Below are 21,983 nucleotides of genomic sequence, written 5' to 3'. Positions count from 1 at the left end.
TCAGGGATCCTTAATACAACATTTCATTCACTAAGTAAACTTTCCATACACCACACTAATGTTGTTTTTTGAGGGACAATAATTCCCTTTTAAAGTGATGACAGTGAGGAAATCCTGTTTCATTCCCCTGCATCAAATCAACCCTTTGTCACGGTGGATGGGTCAAACTACAAAGCTGAAGTGTGAACACAGCAACAAAAATTATTATGATAGAAGTCAGCCGACAACCTTGTTTTCCATGATTAAGATTAAGTAGATTCTAAATAAATTCCATTTTATTTTTTTACCACTGTGCATCTCATCTGTCTATCCAAATACAAGTAGGAGAGAGGACAGATGTGTGGGTGGCTTTGTTTTAGTAGGGCAAAGCGACAGAGAGAGCATAAGCTGATGCGAAAACAATTGTTAATGAGCTAATAAGATACCCTGGCCAAGGAGTGAGTGACTAAGGACTGTATGGTATGATAATATTAGTAACCGTATAAGTCTTCTGTTTATACAAATATAAAAAAGCTGTTGGGTGGGTTGAAGCTCTTCTGTGTTTTATGTATTTATGCTAGGTGTAGCAAGTAAAACTTCTCTTCCCACACTGTAAAAGTACCCAGTTTTAAGTGATATACGTATATACTAGAAGTAAAACCAACACAATCATACGCTTGTTGATGACACGCAATAAGAGCTACCTTGTGTGTCTAAATGAGACCGCAAAGGGCTGTTGAGTTATGAAGCGTCAGTGTTTGACGACCTGTGGAGTATTCTCTGATATAAGGGTTGTCTGTTATTTCAGACAACATGATGATTCTCTTTTTCTGTGCAGGGATGGAAGGTTTTTTTTCTTTATTAATGTAACCTTTCTCTGTGCTCAGACAAATGAAAGAGTAGTTGTCAGACATACAATCAGCAGGACAAACTGTGCCTGAAAAGCTTTCTGTCAAACAGCTCGGCTCACTCGGGCAGAAAAGAAAATCTCTGTCTCCTGAACGACCTGCTGTCTTTGTCTTTCTGTCATCTCTCTTTTCTTTGTTTGGTCTTTTTTAGTCTTTTCTCAGTTGGTTTCTCTGATAAACCATTAATTCCTTTCTACATTTAGTCTCATTTGCCTTACCTCCGCTTTGAGCGATCATTATTTCATTGACACATGAAAGTAATCGTGTGCCAGCCAGACCTCCGTAACTGAAGATAAAAAAAGGCTGTCTTCTCTCAATTTCTTTTAAAATAACCAGTAAGCTCTCCCCTTTTATGATGCCATTAAGGTATAAAAACAGAAATCTATCATTTGCGTATGAAAGACAGACTAAACCTGGAATTTCAGGGATGTCGATTGGCACCCAGAAAGTGGACTGAACCCAGCTCAAGGTATGGAAAATAATTCTCCATTTATTATTTAATTGTCTAGTAGATTCTGTAATCAGCAGTGTGGCACTAAGCTGATAGCTGTTGTCAACAGATCATAGAGAGAAACATAGGGGAGTGAATACAGAGGTTGAGAAAAAGTGGATGAAAGAAGTTGAAAATGAAAGATAAAAGATAAAAAATAAACAACAACATTGAATGAATAGGACTTTCATTTCAAGAGTTTTGCACAAGATGAACACTTTTTCATAAATGCTTCATTTCGTTATTTTTAATAGGAATAGAAAAACCTGAATTTCTGTCTGAATACATCTAACAGGTTTTAGTCCAGGGCCCTCAACAGTGTACAGATCACTTTATATAGTGTCTCTCTGGAGTTATATGAAGAGTGCAAGACAGTTGGAAATGTCAAATGCTCATGATTGCTTCAAGCGCCCACCAAAGTAATGTTTATGCAGAAATAAAAGAAAATGCTTCAAACATAAACTTTACATTACTTTACATACATTTGATGCACTGATCCTTTAATTTCACATGTATGGATGCATTTCTCTTACAAGCAAAGGAAAAAAAATCATGATGCCAGATAAACTATGCACACAGCCTTGAAATATATCCCAACTAAAACATCTGTATGGCTCTAGTGTGACACCTGTGCACTAAGATTTAATACATGAATAGAGCAAAGTATTCTTATCAACAGAAACTGCACATTGGAGCCAAATAAACACAGCAGCTTTGCTTTGTTCAGAGTAACAAAGAACGTGTTGGTACAGTAATTGCAGAAGCATGTAATTATCAAAAACCCTGAGATGTGGGACTGGTTTTTGCACCTACGCTCTAAATGTATGCAACGACACAACCTGAAAGGTTTGTTTCTGTATTTGAGGCAGAGAGAGAAGGCGAGGGGCACATTCAGTAAGTGATCCTAATAACTTCATCACATGTATGTCCAAGGCTACTGCTATGACAGTAAAATGGTTTTAAAAAAAGTGTATTATGCCCAAATCACAGTTAATTTGGTCATTTGTATTTAGTCCATGCTAGAATTAGCAATGCATGAAAATATCCCTTTCTTTCTTACTAAGTATTCTAACAGTGACAGTTTATTTGACGATAAAGAGAAATTTTACTTTCACTATTCTCACAATAGCTTAAAGCTCCTTTGAGGACCGTGTATCTGGTTTTGAAAATGAATATTGATGCCTTTTTATGAACTAGAAGAGCTAACAAGACCATCAGCATAAAGATCGATCATTTCTTTACTGGTTTTTATTTACGCCTGAAACTGTGGGGCAGGTTCTCAAGCATATTCCACAACAAAGATTCTGAATGACGAACAAAAAATTAAAACTACTATCAAAGAGGGAAAAATCAGCAAAAAATAAAGTAACGGTTGCATTTTGTGCAAAGGGTTGCAGAAATGAACAAAAAACAACATGTCCTCACAGGAACTTTATTCATATGCTTTGCATTACATTCCCCTTAGAGCAATGTGGATAGATTAGGTTATAAAGATATTGCAACATAATTTTATAAGCAGCTTTAGCTGACGGATACTTTTTATTAAAAGGTCTTATTCTGTCAGTGGAATTCCAAGAACAGTTTCTGGATTGACATACAGTATATTAAGTTTAATGTTGCCCGAATTTTTAAGGAGAAAAAAAGAAAACTTTTTGGAGACATGGTGGGTTACTAATAATTCTGTATTATATAGGGGAAAAACCTATACAATAATAAAAAAAGTTTGATGTAAAATATCTACGATCTTTATACTGTCATCAGTGCATCACCATTCCTCCTTGTTATTGGCCGATATCAATCCATTCCGAATGCAATTGTAAATTGTAAGATCCTGAAGAAAACATTGACAATTATTGTCAGTGAATCTCTGACTGTTGAAGACTACAGAAGGACTTTGTTTTTTTTCTTGGTTGCTCACTTCCATTATATTGTATAAATACTCTTGCCTTTTGGTAAATGGTATTTTATTTATTCATGCTTTTTTGCAACACAAAGGGCTGGCTGCATTTGCGGCTAAAGCTATTAAAAAAATAACAGACAAATGAATGAGCCCCAACTTTCATTTTAATCTGACTGCATGCGAGTGATTGCAAGTTTTTACCTTGTACGCAGCGTTTATAACTGAAGGCCCAGGACTAAGACAAAAATATAAGATCTGCTCTCAAAAATGACATTTGAGTATAGGCCATAGACACAACAAAGAACAAATACTGACATATATCACAGATGTTGATATTGGTGCTGCTTTTCTGCTGGCTAAACTGGTTTCTGAGTTGCAGCGGTAGACCTAACAAAAGTATAGACCAGTATAAGCCATTCTTTCACTTGACCATTATTTCCATAAAGATCGTAGACTTGTAAAGCTTGTGTAAGACTGGGTATCATCTTCACAAAACGCATGGAATTACTCCGACATATCCGAGGAACTGGACAGCATCCTCTCAGGCCCTGGAGGAGCAGTCACACATGCCCTGGCACAGACACTGGCAGAACCCATAGACCAGGCAAACAGTAAGGCTTGATGGGACCAAGCTAACACAAACAATGCCCAGTGTCACTCTCTGGATCACTAACAAGTAGATTCCTAGAGGCAGGGAGCCAAAGTACAAGAAACCCAGCAGCCAGACCAGGATACGTGGAACATGATTGCAGAGCTTGGACAGGGCGTCCTGATTAGCCAGCCCATTGGAGCCCAATGAGACCGAGTCCAGGCTCTGCTCAGCATAGATGTCAGAGCTATCATTTCTGCTTGGGGAGTTGTGCAAGTCCGTTTGAACGTCCATTATAGTGATGACCAAGCAGTTGGAGGACTCATGAGACGGGCTGGAGGAGGACAAGCTCTTTGGAGTCAGGACCACCTCCTTGTTTTGTTCAGAGCTCCAGGATTTGTCCCGCATTGCAATGTGGCACATGATGTTGGCATCGTCGGGCAGGGCCGACACCTCATACTCCGTGATCTCGGTTTGATGTCGGCAAAAGGGGCAGCAGATAAATCCTGCTCCGTCAGCGATGTCCAGGATTTTGGCAAGGCAGCGGGCACAGACCCGGTGCAGGCAGTCCAGGATCTTAGGCCTGCGGTTGTGTGCATTGTAGCGTTGGTAACAGATCTTACACTCTAATTCCTCTGGTGGAGGGCGGTCCTTTTCCTCGAACTCAGCCTGAGGACAGCTCATCTTCAAGACATGTTCTGGGAATTACAGAAAAATATAGACAACGCATTGTCAAAAAAAGTGTGTCAGAAGAGTGTTTTTTTTTCTATGTAGTCCAGCGCTTTATGTGACTTTTTGCTAGAAAGTTAACAATCTCACTGCAGCAAGCTGAGTATTGTTATCTGCTGTGTTGTTGCCCATCAGGAAAGGTCAGGTCTCTGTCTGCTTCTATTTTCTCTACCTGCTGCTGATAAATGATTTATGGTTTGGGAGTTGGATCAGTAGGTTGTCCCAGAGCTCTTTGTAGCAGAGCAAGAGCCAGTTTTTCTATTGATATTTGGAAGAGGTGGAAGGGACAGCTGCTCCTTCAAAAGGCGAAGAATACAGTTCTTCACTTTTTGGTATGAAGCTCTGTTTTTACTTGTTCTGTTATAATAAGGAACTATAAAGCAATGCCATTTTATTAAAGCCATACACTCCCATTTTCTTAATGACTAAAGCCTCACACCAAAAGGGCTTTTCATGATCATCTTTTCGTTAGATTAGTCCATGTCAAATGCAGGAAATGAAAATCAATGTTAAAAACTGTATTTAGAGATTACAAATAGAGGAGAAGTGACAATTGTTGATAGAAAAACAAAACCAAACTATCATTTTTGACCCTTATTATTTTCAAGATAACTCTGTGCTTATATAAAAAGATCATAAATAATAGAATTAATATAAAAGATACCAAAACAGTTGAACAAAGGAGAGAAAAAGAGTAAGAAAGCATCATAATGGATCATTTATCGTAATATTCAACAACCAATATTAGCACATAACTTCTGAGTTACATGCTGTAAACTTTGCACTGACCTGCCCTCGCCCACTCTCCATAAAGAAGAATAAAATTGAAGTTTTGATCTCAGATAACGGTTAAGGCCAGTGTTGAACTGATAAACACTTACTCCTGCATTAGTACTTCTTGATGCCAGCAGCTGCAGCTGATTGTAGTTCATTGCTGACGGCTTCTAAAGTCCAAAATGGCTTAGATGAAAAAAACTCCAATTATCAGTTTCCTCCAAGGAAGCAGCAATAAACTGTCAGTCATTGATTAGATTCATAAGGTCAAATAGCTGTAAGCATGTATCCATAGATACCAAGTATGAATAGAAATGAGGTTAAGGAACGCCCATCTCCTCTACTCCTGAAACCTTTACTGTAGCAGATCACTGTCATCCGCAGATACCAACAAGGTATTTTAAGTACTAATACTCATTTCAATTACTGCTTCTTAAAATGTAGGGCAAGCAAACTACACACATTCAGCATGAGAGCTTGAATGTATAAGACAAAATAAAAAATAAGAAACCTGTGTAGAAAATGGCCAAATTTTCAATCAGTTTGAATTCTGACTAGACTGATAACCAGTCATAGTTTTGTATAATAATGACAAACACCTTTGATTTTTTTTTCAATGGTGTTATAATACAGGAAAAAGCACAGCCTTCTGGAGTATGCTCTCTGAATATTTAATGAAGTCCTTCATCAAAAATACCATAGTCCAATCACAAACCCTCTGTGGCCAGAAAACTGCTCTACTGTCCCCACTGTGGACTTCTTACAATGTCAACGGGGATTATAAAAGAGATGTGATCACACAAAAGGGAGTGAATGCAAGGCCTGTAATTATCACACTGTCATTTCATATTATGAATTCTGATCACTCTCTCTTCTCCAGCTGCTGACATCAAACATTACCCAGTGGAAATGCTGGTGTACTGTGTTAAAAAATATATCAAAACAGTATCAGGCCATATTACCAATCCGATTACTGTTTATTCCAGTGTACTCGAAGCAGTGCATACTTTGCTGTATTACCTTCCTTTAAAAAATATATCAATCCTGGTATTAAAGAGCTGCACAATAGGGCAATAAAAGCAGATTCTGAGCAGAGAAAAACAAAACCTCCACTACTTCTAACACGCTTTGTTCAGTCCTTGGCCAGCAACTCAGACAAGTAGAGAAAAGATGGGTTGGACAGATGTTTGGTAAAAACACATTTTTTAATCAACTTCAAATGTAATCCTAATCCACAAAACAAACAGGCCTCACAGCTTGGCTGAAGATAAACAACACAGGGACCATCCCTGATAGAGTAACTTTTAAAAACAAGGCTCCATGGAAATCAGTACTTTAAGTTTTGAATTTGTCTGTTTTATTAACCAGCAACATAGTTTGTAGCTAGATGAGTTAATTTGTCCTCCAGTTTTTCACATGAACACCTTGAAATAGATAATGACACAATATTGTGCCGCCCAATTGTGTTAACCAATGAACAATGTGTCATTCTTTATTTTAGAATAATTCTCCTATCTTTTATAAGATAATTATTTCCATTAAGTCCATCAAGGATGATAAAGACCTCCTGATATAAGTACATGTATAATCATCTGTTTTTAATCCTCTTTGATATGAATCATTCAAAGATTTCTAATCAATTGCAAATAAATGAGGTCAGACCTTTACGTCACTTTTCAAATTTTCAATGGGACGACATTTCTTAGTTTTACATACTTTTTCAGAGTTATGCAAAACAGCATTTAATTTGAATCCCCTCCTGAAACAGCCTGCAGCCAGGAATGAAGTATGATTCCTCCAGTAGAGAATTATAAAGAGGTTTCTTTTTTTTTAAATTGACATATTTTCTTTTTTCCAATGCTGAGTCAGCATGCCAGTGTATGACTGTATTTGTGTGTGCCCTAGAGCACACCCACCATAAAGCCCACACAGTGTTCTCATTATGAATTGTGCCAACAGCAATTGACAGACAGGAGGTTAATGAGCAGGTACAGTGCCTGTGGCTACTTCAACAGACATATAGAACCAGCAACTGTGCCCGCACTGCACTGATTTTATGACTAGCATCTTTTGAAGAAGTTGCTATTAGTGTACTTCAATCTACAGTATGCGTGAGCATCCTGTGGAACTGTCCGCCTGGTTCAGCTAGAGGGATTATTTTTCTCCTTGCACACAGGAGAGGAATGTCTGTTTGGTGAACACAACCTTTTTGAACACTAAAGATTCACATTGTTCACCCGTTTGTCCCTTAGCCGTTAAGCTTACATGTCATGTTGATGTGAAATATCACAGAAGCTAAGTCAAAAAAAGCTTTGAGGTTAGGACTGTGAAAACACTGAGCTGCATTCGTTTTGGGTAGAAAATGGGCGCCAATATATCGAGTTGGAAAACTGCTTAACAATCCCTCCTTGAACTGATTGTGTTAATTATACAATAATCCAGCCTTCTTATTTTTTGTTAAGGTCACTTAATCACTTAGATTTGATAAGTGTAAAAAGGGTCTAGGAGAGAGGAAGTGAAACCTTTGAAAAGAGGCTTTTCATAAGCTATAACTGTAGTCTCACCCCTGACTCACTGACTTCGTATTCCTGATTACTTTCTGACTTTAACTCTACCTTTGGTCATCAACAAGTCCCCCACCCGTCAGAAAGATGCTATATAAAGAAAAGCTAGTCACTCATTTATTCATGACCATGAAATATAGATTAAATAGGTGGATGTTGGGCTGGTAATTGCCCAGCAGGCCGCTCTATGACTTGCTGACTGTTAAATATTTCAGCCAGCAGTCTGTTGCGTTAAAAAGCCTTCTGGAACACGTCAAAAAGATGTCCGAAAGAAGCAGCTCCTTCTGCATCCATCCCTGGGGCAGAGTGGGACACTTTACCCCTCAGGTTCTAGACACTTCAATGTTGTAATAAAAGGACAAAACATATATTCCAGCTGCCTCAGATGGAAGATGAAACGCAAAGTTACAAGCTGCTTCTGTTGTCTTTACGATTTAGACAAATATTTAGCTTTTTACCCGGAGGAGCATCATATGACTTCAGGTCTTTTATCTGTCTTTTCTTTAAAACTATATTCAGACTTTTTCAAACACCTGCATTATGGTTTACGTCAGCTAATTGTTTTGCTCTTGTATTTGCTCATGGCTAACTCTAATGGCCAAGGAAGTGTACAAACTGGACTTTAGGGGTTAAGCGTGCCTCGTGTGTGTGTTTAGAATACCTTAAAACAGTGGTTCTCAAACTTTTTAGACTGCGTACCACCTCCGAAAATATTTGGCTCTCCAAGTACCACCATTATGGTAGACGTTAAAATACGTAGGCCTATTTCTACACACATCAGCCACACTATAGGACTACTAAGGTCTAGCGCTAGAACTGGCACTTAAACTAACACAACTCTGACATTTGTCCAAATCAAAAAAAAAAGTGCAGCACAATAAAAATTTAAACTTTATACCAACAACCTGTTTGAGAATATTTAATCTCCAGTGTTTCCCACTAATAGACGATACCTGGGCCCAAGTATATTTCAAACCTATTCTTATTTAATTTTTCATTTATTCATAAAATTGCTGCGTGAGAGAGAGAGAGGGAGCGGGGGAGAGAGAGAGCGCGCGAGAGTGCAGGCGCGCGCTCCACAGGCTCTGTCCAAACAGAACCTCTGTATTATAAGTCTCTGCGTTCAACATAGCAAAACTGCCTTTTTTTAAAAAAAATCCCTCTCGACTCTTGAGGAGTGTTAACACTAGAACCGCCAAGACCGTGTGACGGACGGTTTGGGTTTTTATAATACAAATAACTATTTTTAAATAAAAACTACGAGCTTCTCATCCAATGACTTTTCTTAAATATGTGTCCTGTATGTTTTCTGAAGTCTATGTGTAACTAAAATAAAAGACACAAGATTTCTGAGCATTTATACCTCTAACCGCCGCCTTCATATTGACAGCAGTTGAAACTGATACATTTCCCTGGATTGTTTTCGCGCGTCGTTTAATTTGTATTAGTTATTGTTTCTATTTATAGACTTCATATATATGCGCAGGAATTGAACAAAGAGCGACAGATAGATATACAGACAGATAGATAGATAGAGACCATAGACAGATAGATACATGCTCATTCTTGAGCCGGCAAAGGAACAGAGAGAGGAACACCTGCGTGTCTGACGTCGGTGCCCACTGAGCCACAGCATCCACAAGAGCTGAGAAGGAGGCAGAGTCAGACAAACACGCACTGCAAGAAAAACATGACCATTGTCTCCTGCAAGGGGTGCAAGCACCCTGTGAGTGGGAAGTGCACCGTAAAGGTTGAGCACTTGTGCAGCAGGTTTGTGCATTACGTGCCGCGGCGCTGTGCGAGGTGCTGATCGTTCATTTGTTCATCTGTTTGTTTGTTCGCTGCTGCATCTGTTATGGATTTCTGCAGTTATTTTTGTAGGCTATATAGTTTGTCATGCCCATAGATAGCCGTGTTTTTGTTGTTTTTGTTGTTGTTGTTGTTGTTGTTGTTGTTGTTGTTGTTGTTGTTGTTTTTGGCGTGTGTGTGTTGTTCAATGATTTCCTCTATGTCGGGGAAACAAACCCAGTTGCAGAGAGGAGGAGGAGCATCGGTGTTTATCTCTTTTTTGCAGTGTTTTTATTCAAATGCATATCCTAATATATCCAACAATATAATAGACTAAAAGTTCTGTATGTTTCATTATTGTACAATGTGTTTTAGAAACGGGAGACGTGGAGCAGCAGTAAAAAACGGCGCTCTAAAAAAGCCGACAGATATTGTAAATTATCTAATAACCTTTTAGACATTTAAAAGGTTACCAATCCTGCCTTATGCAGATAGCCTATTTGGTTTGTAGATAAAAGTAAGTTGTATTTAACTTCATCAAAAAAATGCATTATTTGTGTGCTTCTGAGCACAAACAGTTTCATTTGCATATGCCGTCTAGAAGACGGCTGCTACGCTTGGAGGGGGGTCTAGACTGTTGGTGGTCCTAGAGTTAAGACAGCAAAATAGAGCAGAATCACATCAGCTTCAGAGCAAGAGAGAGAGAGAGAGAGAGAGAGAGAGAGGGTGAGCGACTGTCCGTACATGCATCAAAAAGTGAAGCTTCTCCTGGCTCTGTTATGTACAGCTGCTTGCTGATTGTACTGAACTCCTATAAATAACAGAATATCTGTTAATGTAGGTTATGAATACAACTCAATAGATACAAGACAGATAAGATAAGAGTATGTCAAAAAAAATAAAAAATGTCGTTTTATGCTGAACGGGTTTTTTTTTTTATATTGTGGAGATTTCTTTGCGTACCACCACAGGGAGCCCGCGTACCACCGTAGTTTGAGAACCACTGCCTTAAAACTCTTAAGTAGCTTAGAATCTTGAATTCATATTTGTAATAGATGTGCACTGGCAGAAAAATGCAGTTTGATCCATTATTCATTTCTAGCTAGGCTGTATACAATCCAATCAATCCTGCACGTCATACTCTTAACCAGGAAGTTACCATTCATTAAAGCTACTTATTTTTCTGATAATCTTTTCAGCGATATCTCCTGCCATCAGGCCAGTAATATGTGGCATATGTGGTCACAATAAGGCTGCATACTGTAGGTGCTCTTTAAATCCAGGTTTTAATGAACATACATTGCTGATAGTGCATTGTGAGATTCTTGTTCAGGAAGGAAATGTTAGTGAATGGTAGATCAGAACAGAGCAGTTCAGCAATTTTGTCATCTGGAACTATCAAGGTCTTCCACTGGGCTGCTCTGATTCAACAAAACACCATGCATTTCCATTCTGAAAATAGATGATGTTTTTTAGGTAGTCAGGCAGCAAAAGTCTATGCACAGATATCCACCAGAACATGCACACACACATACACACTTTGGTGTGTTAAAATTGATTGTTTTTATGATGCATCGTCATGCAGACGTGGAAGATTTTTGCTTCGGTGCAGTGACAGAACATCGTTGATTATTGCTTACTGACGTTGCTTGTAGAATTCTCGGTCCCTGACTGGACCTATATCATCAATTTATTTTGGTTTACAATGTTAAACATTTATGTTGCCATTGGTTTCTAAAGCACTTTGGTAATAATGAAAAAAAGACTCACTATTAATCTTACTGCTTGTCATTGATGAAAAAGTGGCCATGTGCAGTAATATAGAAAATCTAACCAGCATCGTCGAAGCAATCGAATCAAATCTTTGACAGGATAATCGTAATCGAATCCTGCCGTGAGACCGGTGAAGATGTCCAGCCCAAACACACACACACACACACACACACACACACACACACACACACACACACACACACACACACACACACACACACACACACACACACACACACACACACACACACACACACGTACTGTTTATGACTACAATTGGATTCACCAGTTGTATCTCTTTTACTCAAAAAGTATACCCTGTTCTGCACAAATGCAGTAAGGAAAAAAACTCCTCCAAAGTCAAATGACATCATTAGTTGTTTCAGCATGTGCCGTTAAATGTCATATGTTAATGTTCAAGGGACAAAGCGTTTACGCAGCGGTAAAAGGGTCAGAATGGATGAATGGGTTAACAAAGTGTCAGGCTTTAATACAGTCAGTTGTTTTTATCTGATCAACCTCATTTATGCTGTTAAGTAGCTGGCCTTTAGCTCTGCTAGGAGGTCAACCGGAGGAGATTTTCCCATGAAGAAAAAATCAATTAAGCATTGCATTAAGTTATTCCATAAACCCCTACCACTTGCATCAGTATTTTTAAAAGCAAAGAGGGCTTTGATCAACAAATTGTGGGAATGGGATTTACTTTGATCGCCAAGATAAAAGCAAAGTCTAAGCTGTGTTAGCTCAACTACAAAGTCTGAGTCCACTCTGTTGGTTCTACAACAACAGTCAATACTCTGTATAGACCTTAGCAGGACAATTACAATCAAACAAAGCAATCTTCCTGCATTGTGCCGATTGAAAAGGGGAAAGTGGTCGTCTTCTCTTCTGAAAATAAAATGTATTTCTAGTTTCAGATGATAAGTATGACTTGGATTTAAAATGTTGTACTTCTCAACTGTTATTCATTTGCACACAAAAAACATTTCTAATGTCACAAATGTTATATTAGAGCAGCTAGACTGTGCAGTGTTCATTTATATGAACATATGTTTTAATTTTTGTGTTTGTTGGGTTGAAATAAAACGTATAAATGTGAGTAACCACAACAGTGGACTATCTACTAACAAAACATTTGTCCTATACAGACTTGTGCCATGTTAAAAAAAAATTACTTACCTCAAGAAAAAAAGTGGGTAAAACCAAACAAATGCACACATCAGTTTCTGAGTTCTTTGTTGGATAAATATTTTTCTGTGTAGCTTGTAATTAATTAAATATTGGGCAGGCAGGTCTGGACACTTATCCTTCTCATCCCTAGCAGTAGAGGATGGCCTTGACTTTGACTTCAGAACATCTGATATGTGATGCTTTTCCTAATTATGCCTCTGAGCCAGATGTTATTATGTTATGTTCTTGGAGCTGTGGGCAGATTTTGTATCCCTGTTTAAAACAATTACGCACTCATACAGAGCAGTCTTTTGGGAAAACAACGTTCAAACTTTTCACATGTATTTCTTTGTAGAGAAGCATATTCATTTCGCCTTTTGCCAATGATATTTCTAAAAATCATTTTTCTAGGTGGCAAGTGTAAAGGTGAATAATCTGTGTGTCTACACCTATAGAACTACAAACAGCTAAGAGCCGTCGAGTTGAGTCGTTAAAAAGCTCTTTTTTCAGATCACCTCGTCATTTTTCTCTCTCATAGGGGATAACTGGTGTTTATTACAAGTCTCCATTTTCCAGTTGACATACAAAATTTTTTAACAACTGATTTATGAGTAGTTTAAGTTGCAATTATGCTTTAACTACATGTTAATATAAATCACCTATAACTACATTGGAAGGGGTGTTTTTCATAGCAGCCGATGTGCACATCTCCCAAATACCAAATATCAGGATGTGCTTTGTGAAGCAACCTTCACACCTGTAAGAAGCTATACAAGTTGAATTCACAAATATGAATAAAAATAATCCAATGATACAGTACTTCTAGTACCAGCTCACATTTTCCTCAGTGTGCGAGAAGTAGAATGCCTGCCTTTATTTAACTAAATTCAAAGATTTGGAAGGTTTTTACACTTGTGTAAAAATTTGAATCAAGATTGTAATATGGTTAGGGTAATAAGGACTAGTGCTCAGCCGTTTAGTAGAACAATGGGTTCCTGAGCTTTGGTGGCTTGCTGCATTGGAACAAATTGCTGCTTAATCAGTTACAGTTTTTCTTCTCCACATTATGTACTCTTGAATCATTTTGACTGCTGTCATCTAACATCTGGGAATGTAAGGCATGAGATTAATCAGTTGTACAAAATTATTAAGTTTATAGTTTTTTGGTCACTCCTTGATACAAAGCACAGTGGGAACATTTGGCTGAAAACTGATTTGGTACTTGTATCACATTAACACATTACAACATACTGCACCATCATATTCCTGAGGTTTACCTCTGTTTACCTGATTATTTTCACTCTGTTAGAAACAAGTCATCACTGTAACCAGCGTCAATAGATTATACTGTATTTTTGAATTCTCACAGAGAAAGGAGAACATTGTACTTATAGGTGCAGAAACATCAGGCAGCTCCAGTGACAGAAGCATAAAGCCATTTGTACAGTTTATGTCTGTTGGGAGTTTACAATCTGCAGTAGGCAATTAGCTGATCCAGCCACAATATAAACCCTTTAATTGTTTTTCTGCACTGTTGTGTCCTAATGTTAAATTAACAATGAAAAACATTTTACAATGGGAGAAAAGCAAAACAGCAGTTGAACAGATGAAGCATAATACTAAGAAGTCCATGTGGAGTGCAGGAAATTAACACAAAACAACATCTGGGCCAACAATCAGCACATTCAACATCACAACATAGCATCAAATTATTATATTGAAACATTGGTTCATCCAAAATGGAAGAAATCTGATGAAAGCAGAAACAAAAAACCCAGAATATAAATGCAGTCAATGACAGCAGTAGTTCAGTTTGATGTTTTTTTGTTTCTTTTGAACCACATTTTAGGACCATATTATAAGTATCAGTGAATGTCACATCAATTTAAAAATAAAGGTGTTCCATAACTGGGAAGCACTTTCTTCATAACAGGCTGAACTGTAGATGTTCAGTCGGGAACACTTAGGTCATTGGCTCAACCATTTATGGCACAAATAGAAATAATGGTACGCTTTGCACTAGGGTTAGCCAAGGGTCATGCAATGGAAACACAGTGAGCTCTATTAAATAAAAAAACGTTTGTGTTCTGTATTAACTATCAGACCATTTAATGTCAGAGTATTGTTATTATTACTACCATTAAAGTTCTTGAGATTACAAACTAGACTGTACCATAAAACAGAAGGTGCATTTTTTATCAAAGCATCTTTGTAACATAACAATGAGTAAGGTCTTTTACCTGCTTTTTGTAAAGTGTCTCGAGATAACACTTGTTATGAGTTGACGCTATACAAATAAAAATTGATTGATTGATTGATTGATTGATTGATCAGCAACCCCCTTCATTCTCCCTGGTAAAATCTTACAGGACCTCCATCGTCATCCTAGCAGTCATAAACACACTGTTCGTCCTCATTTAGTTAGGCACCAAAGCAACTTGGTAAGGTTTGGAAAATACATTCTGGATGCACCAGTTGCATTAATATAGCTCTCATTCAGATGTTACACTAAGACTTCTAATAAGTCATGTATACTCTTGTTTAACAATTTGTTCCTGCTCATTCCCAGCCTGACTGAAGTGAAAGCCTGTAGACGGGCCAACATTAACTGTGACATAGATTTCGACATTGGCAGATGTGTGTGACACATCTGAGCAGGAGGGCTGAGCTAATCTGATGAGCTGTGGGATGTTTTGTCTCCCCGGTTCTCTTCCAAGAGACGTTCTTGTTTGAGCAACTGTGAATGATGTCTATGTTAGTCTGCTATTTTCAGAATGCTATTTATCTTAATTTATTTAAGCCAGCAGAAAAACAGGCCTACTTTTTCATCACACCGTCCTTGTGGTGTTAACTTTAGCAATTTCAGGCTAACCTCAAACAGACTTTCACACACCTGTGGACTGTCTGCTCCACAATAGCCAGCGTTTTTCCTGCATAGAGAATTCTTTGGCGCCCCCCAAAGAGGTTTTACCCAGCGCCAAAGGAAAATCATGAGCGCCAAAAGAAAAAAAAGACGATTCAAATTGCAAATCAAATCCTCTCTGAATGTATGTTAAAAGTATCAATACATCAAACGACTGTTGAACAAGCAGAACATAAACTTAAATACGACGTCTCTGACTTCTAGCAGTCATCTCCCCTCTCATCCGTTTACGCATGCGGCTCGCGCTGGATAGCCAGCTGATTGACTGCTCGTTTCTTTTGTGATCCAAATTATCTGTGACTTAAATCTGTGATTATTTGACATAATACCTTAGTAACTCAAATAAATGTACTTAAACAAATGTGTATGTAAAATGAAAACACAATTTATTATTTTGTAGGAAGTCAAAGGAAAAGAGCAGCCATCATAGGAAGAGGGTGAAATGCACTGGCAGGATGTGACCTCCCCTCTTTACCAGATTTAATTGGGGTTTCAGTAACTTAAGCATAATGATAATATTCTTTATAAAATGGTCAGAAATAACAGGAAATGCACAGATCTGTCAAATAAGGTAATACAGACTCGTAGACTATACTGTAATATGCGGGTCGAACGTTTACTACAGCGCGTATAGTCACCCCCCAAAGGCCCATTCTGAGCCAGGAAAAACCCTGATAGCTTCACTCCTCAGCAAAGGTCAGAGATTTTCAATAGAAGAGGGCCAACAGTGTTTTTTTTTTGCTGCACACCTCTGCTTAAAGATGAAAAGTCATAAATTCTAACCTTTACTGAGCCAAGCAAGATAGCTGCCCAACTGTGAATGCTCTTTTTCAACTCCATTATACAATGGTTAGCCACAGGAAGCTAACAAGTAGAAACACAATAGCTTTCTTTTGGCCTCTGGGAACTAAGAATTGCAAATAGTTTTGTATTAATCATTGTTTTCCCCCTACCACAACAATATTTTTTGTTCTATGTAGGGCTGTATAGCAGGCATGCAGTTCTATCCCTTTAGTATATCTTCTTGTATCGTCTTCATTTGTTTGTAAATGAAATCCAATAAATCAACTCTTATTAGATGCAGAAAGGTCAGGTGTATCGTGAGGTATTATGTAGTTGAATTCTGCCTGCCCAGTGGAATGGCTTTATTACACCTCCTGCGTTTTCGTCTGTTAATGAGTCAAGACACTTCAATTTCAGCTGTAAAGGTCATTCTGTTTACACATGCAACAGATGTTTTATATCTGAGAAGGGGGCCCTATTGCTGCAGGGAATTTATACACAGCTTGGATTATAAATTTAAGGAACTGGATTTAAGTGTAAGATGTTGTTAGTAAGATTGTGGGGTGTTAATTAGAATAACAGAAGGTTGGCAGATAGGAGGAGATGAGGATGTAAACATTAGCCTTTAACACAAGCACATAAAATGCCCTCTGCATTCAGAGCGTAAGCTGCTGTTTTTGGCTACAGCACAAATGGTACTTCACATATGGTTAGACATATTGTAGCGCTAACGTGTGAATGGCTTTGAACAGGTGGTTGGACATAAAGGAACGATTTTAGCTGGCTTCTTACATCGACAAACAAGGGAACCAGATGATTTCTCATTTTAGAAAATTATTGAAGTCAAGGCCTGAAAGCATCTACTTCCAAAACTTTATTGTACGGCTACTCACTTTAATGAATCCAGGAAGAGGCCATTTACAAATCATACATATCCAGAAACATCCATTAAACATGAGTAGACAGATGAAAATATACTACCAATATTTGCAAAGTTTATACAAAGATATGGAGTCAAATTAATACACAGACAATTTACTGTTACCTTAGAAATCCTCCTGCTTGGAGGTTCAATCCCTTTTCTAATCTGTATATAAACTGGCACTCAGTCTGTGCTTATTAAAAAAACATGTAGACAACAGTTGGAGACTGCTTTTGCAGTTCTCAGGGGTTTGTACTATAAATTAATTGTGCTCAATGAGGCTTGCATGGAGAATCAAGTGTTATTAAGAAATAAATCTTGAAAAACATCATTAATACATGACAATCCCTGGCAGGATCGTGAAAATCCAGTTCTGCTTTGAATTCTTATTGTTTTTGTTGTTTCTGTGTGGAGAAGGTCAGCCAGCCCCTGGGCTACAGCTAGCAGGTGGGATATATTGGTTTGGCTCAGCTCAGCATGTTGTGAGAGCTAAATGTCAATGCTGCAGCTGGGCTGATGCTGGCACCCTGCTGCCTCTCTAGGGGGGTTCATGGAGATTTAGACCAAGCAATGTAGAATTTCTGCTTTCCAGATTGTAGTTCTCCGACCTTAAATGCCAATCCAGTACTCAACTGAACCAGGAAAACAACACTGCTAGGGAATGGGCTCGGGCTCTCTTGAAGGTTTTAAAAAGTATGTGAATGGACTAGATGTGTATGAATATAACGCTGACCCTGCTAAGACAAGGTAAGCGCCCTTTTGCTCGTCAACACACAACCTATTTTTGAGGACTTCTTTTCATTGAAGAAGTTTGATTTTGTCAGCGACCCAAGTCTTTCAATCATCTGTCACTGAACTTTCAATACTGTTCTATAACAGCTTTTAATCCATTGACTTTCTGTGCACAAAATAGATAAATATTTAACTAATATGAAAGATTAGGACATGTGGTCGTCCACGGCTTTATACCCTTCGGTCGGTTTAAAATTTGTCCATGTTTTATATTGGATTTTTTTAAAGGAAATTTTACAAAGACAACACAAGAATGTAAAGGAAGTATATCTAGGCAATAACAGTAGCTTTAGTCCATGAAAAAAGACGAAGTGTTGTTGACAAAGCAGTTATCAAAAGTTGCATCAGTCTTGGTTTTGATAAGTATGTGAGGGAGTAGTGACATTGACCAAAGTCGCATTGGTCCAAAAGCTTTTTTCAACAGAAAGCACTGTTAGTGCAGTCACAACAAAACAGCTAACTCTGGGGCTGCTTTTCCTCCTTTGAACACTAAGTGCTGCAAACACATTTGTTTTTGTATAGAAAACTGCCACTGCCAGCACAAAAAAGCATTATTGGACAATGGCCATTAATCGATACATAAAGTCAAAATATTTAAGTCAAATATTGTGCATATTACCCTTAACCAATGTTTTCTGACACTTATAAGTGTCCCTTGCCCGTCTACAAACCCCACAATATAAGTCCATCCTCTCCTTTGTATGCCTGCTCCACTTTTCAGATAATGTGTGCTCAAATAGGACGTTTGGAGATTTTCCCTTTATGACATCACAAAGGGAAGTAACCCCGCCCCCAGGTGGTGACACTCCCATATCTAGGTGTTTGTTCTGCCCTCTGAGTCTGCTTTGCTATCCCGTTACAGAGAGGGGGCGTGGTCACACACAGCTCACTTGCATTTAAAGCTACAGACACAGAAACAGCCTGTTCTCAGCCCCTTTGTTACATTTGTGATTTTAGTTATCTTAAGATATATTGGCGTCTTTCTCATAGCAATGTAAGTTTTCCTTCATAGTTCGATTAAATACTCTGTGACATAACTCAAACAACAAAAGCGTTTTGTTTTTTGTAAGGTAAAGCTATCTGTAGAGGCCCCCAGTATTTGGCCATGAAGCAGAGCAAATAAATATTGCCTGTCCTTGTTGCTGGCCTCTAAATATGACAGATTTTTGCATGGTGGTGGCTGATGGCATATGCTGACACCTTATAATCACCCAGACGTTCTCCTGCAGAGATCCGTCACTGGTAGAAGAAAGGTGAGTGTGTTACCTCTACAGGATTGAGTGGGCTGAACTAGATGTTCTGTACAACATCTGTGAATCCTTTGTAATCCTTTGTAAACCTTGTGAAAGGGTATTCTGTATTTATTTTCTGATTCATGTATTTCTTAGCTGGATGAAGATTACTTTCCATTACTTTTGCCCTGAGCAGTGTTAGAAATCATCTCTCTCTTCCATTCACCCCCAAACAACACAGGTCAATCACTTAAAGCCAGGTCAGATACTTCATCAGTCAGTCACATTAATTATGACTTAGCTCAATGTTTGCAGATTCAGTGTGGTTATAACACTGCTTGTGGCCTTGCCGATTTGGAAACAAAAATGTATTTGAGCCATGCAGGGAAACAGCATGAGTGTTAATACACAGGAGTTGCTAACATTATGACTGAATAATTATAGATCTGATCACAATGAAGAAAAATTAGCAATCCAGTTTAGTCAGAAAGTGCCTGCTATACATCACATTACTTCCATGGAGCTTTTGGGGGAATTGTGACATCCTGTACATTCAAGAGACAGTGAGGGGGTTCGATATCTTGGTCATTGTATGCTTATACAGAGGATTATGAAATGGATGAGATGTTTATGGTGTGTCAACACTCAGTGCTCAAGGTAAGGGCCTAAATTCCAAACTGTGTTGGACTTAGTGTATCTCACACAAGGCCTACAAATAGTTCAAATTGCTTGGACTCTTAAATTGCCTCTCTTTGATCAGACACCACTATGGGTCGGTGTATATTCTGAGGTCTCTTATTATGTCTGACTGAGTGAAGAGCAAAGTAAATGAAATGTCAATAGGACAAGGTTGAAAGCTGCATAATGGATTCACTGGTTAATCCCACCAAATGCATGTGAAGCACATTCTATTGATTTTACCCTCTGTCAGCTGTGGTATATGATGTTATTGATCCAGTATAAAACTGGGCACTACTTGATCATGCACAAGGCTTTGATATGTTTTGGATTTTGGTCTTATTTCATTTGTTTGTACCTTTATCTAAATTTAATCTTTGTTGGACTATTTATGTGAAAATACAGTGTGGTTGTTTTGAAAAGGTGATGTCACGTCTTTGCAACAGTTTCCAACCATGTGGAAGAAATAGTAACTTTATGGTTTGGAAATAGACAGAATCAGAATTACTCAAACTTTTCTTTAATATTTAATATTGTGTCAGTTTGAAATGGCTTTCCTGATAAAATTCCAACAGAACACGCCTACACACAAACGTGTCCTTATCAAAAGACCTTTATATAAACTCTCCAGTTTGTGTTTTCATGATTGTAGTTCTTATGTGCAAATCTAATTTTAGAAAAGGGCTAGTTATATGCGTAGGTGCAGGGCAATACGAAAACAGCAGAGAGAAGAAGACATGTCTGCACACTTTATATAAATCAATATCAAATCTTTGAGCTTAACATCTTCTATACTTGCCTCCTCATTACACCCTGACAAGCCAGCTACTTGACAACCCTTGATTATTTAGAGCAAGGGGTTAAAACTGGTGTTTGTTTACCCTTCACAAGCAGACAGGGTAATAAATCTGCACAAAAACTGTGAGAAGGCAAGCATACTGTCTGTCCTCACATAGACCTTGTGTTTTTGAATCGCTAAATCTTCTCTAACTGCAGAGCACAAAGCAGCAGCACACAGTATCTCTCCTCCTTTTGTTCATCTTTATTATCTGCTTCCCTTGCTCTATGACAATTAAAAATTAATTTCACTGATTCCTCCTTTACTTTATGGGATCTTCTTTTGTTTTTTCCTCATGACTGTTGATCTCTTTCAGCTGAACTTAAATAGTCCACACAACATTAACTATGTAGTCCACTTGTATGAGTCTGTGCTGCACTGCCTGCAGTAGTTCAGAACTATATGCAGCTCCACAGCTGCTGATCTGCTGTCACAACAACTCAAAAATAAATCTAACAGCAACTATTATTTTCTGGACCTTTCACACAAGCACACGTCCTCTGAACAAATAAACAGGGACACTCACACCACCCTCTACACAAAAAAAAACTGCAGTGTGTGTGTGTCTTGTTCCTCACCTTGTCCAAATGTGTGTGACTCCCCCTCCGCCGTTCCAGTTGTCTCTGCTGTGCTGTCCTTCATGTATATCCTCCTCCTTCATAGCAACACTCCACATCTCATTCCTGTGTGTGTGTGTGTGTCCGTGTGTGCAGGTGTATCGGAGGAAGGCGTCAAGCAGACTGGCAGTGTTGGAGGAGGCAGCGGAGGGGAGGACAGATTCTTACCAGAGGGAGATCCTTCACCTGCAGAGGCTGCTGAGAGAAAGACAGGAGGCTGAGGAGAGACTGCTGCAGTCCAAACGGTAGGAGGGGAGCGAGGAGGGGAGAGAGAGAGAGAGAGAGAGAGAGAGAGAGAGAGAGAGAGAGAGAGAGAGAGAGAGAGAGAGCGAGCGAGCGACAGAGAGGGGGACACACATATGGAGGCAGGCAAGAGAAAGGGAGGGGGAGAATAAGGGCGGGGGGGGGTGTGAATGAAAAGAGGAGAAAAAGAGAGAGACAGTGTGAAGCTTGAAAAAAAAAAAGGGGGATCCCAGAGACAGCAGAGGTAGTGGTACAGTGTGCATCGAGGCAGAGCCGGTCACATCAACATAA

General features: G+C 38.6%; 2 protein-coding genes across 3 annotated transcripts in view; one reads left to right on the top strand and one right to left on the bottom strand.

The window, feature by feature from the left end:
• The window catches only part of cep89 (centrosomal protein 89), a 55,932-nt gene that overhangs the window by 24,648 nt on the left and 9,301 nt on the right, over window positions 1–21,983 (top strand). For both annotated transcript variants that reach the window (XM_061042326.1, XM_061042333.1), the window contains exon 17: window positions 21,546–21,694. In XM_061042326.1, coding sequence (XP_060898309.1) covers window positions 21,546–21,694 — 149 coding nt within the window. The remainder of the gene's footprint in view (window positions 1–21,545; window positions 21,695–21,983) is intronic.
• zgc:165481 (uncharacterized protein LOC100073327 homolog) lies at window positions 3,630–21,551 on the bottom strand. The gene is made up of 2 exons (XM_061042372.1): window positions 21,411–21,551; window positions 3,630–4,564 (listed from the first exon to the last, which is right to left on the bottom strand). Exons 1-2 carry the CDS (start codon window positions 21,472–21,474, stop codon window positions 3,819–3,821), a joined length of 810 nt encoding a protein of 269 aa, XP_060898355.1. The 5' UTR covers window positions 21,475–21,551; the 3' UTR covers window positions 3,630–3,818.

Source organism: Labrus mixtus, chromosome 1 (genome assembly GCF_963584025.1).
Source record: "Labrus mixtus chromosome 1, fLabMix1.1, whole genome shotgun sequence".
Taxonomy (NCBI): Eukaryota; Metazoa; Chordata; class Actinopteri; order Labriformes; family Labridae; genus Labrus; species Labrus mixtus.
Note: the sequence above shows the minus strand (reverse complement) of the source record. Positions and strands in the feature narration are given on the sequence as shown.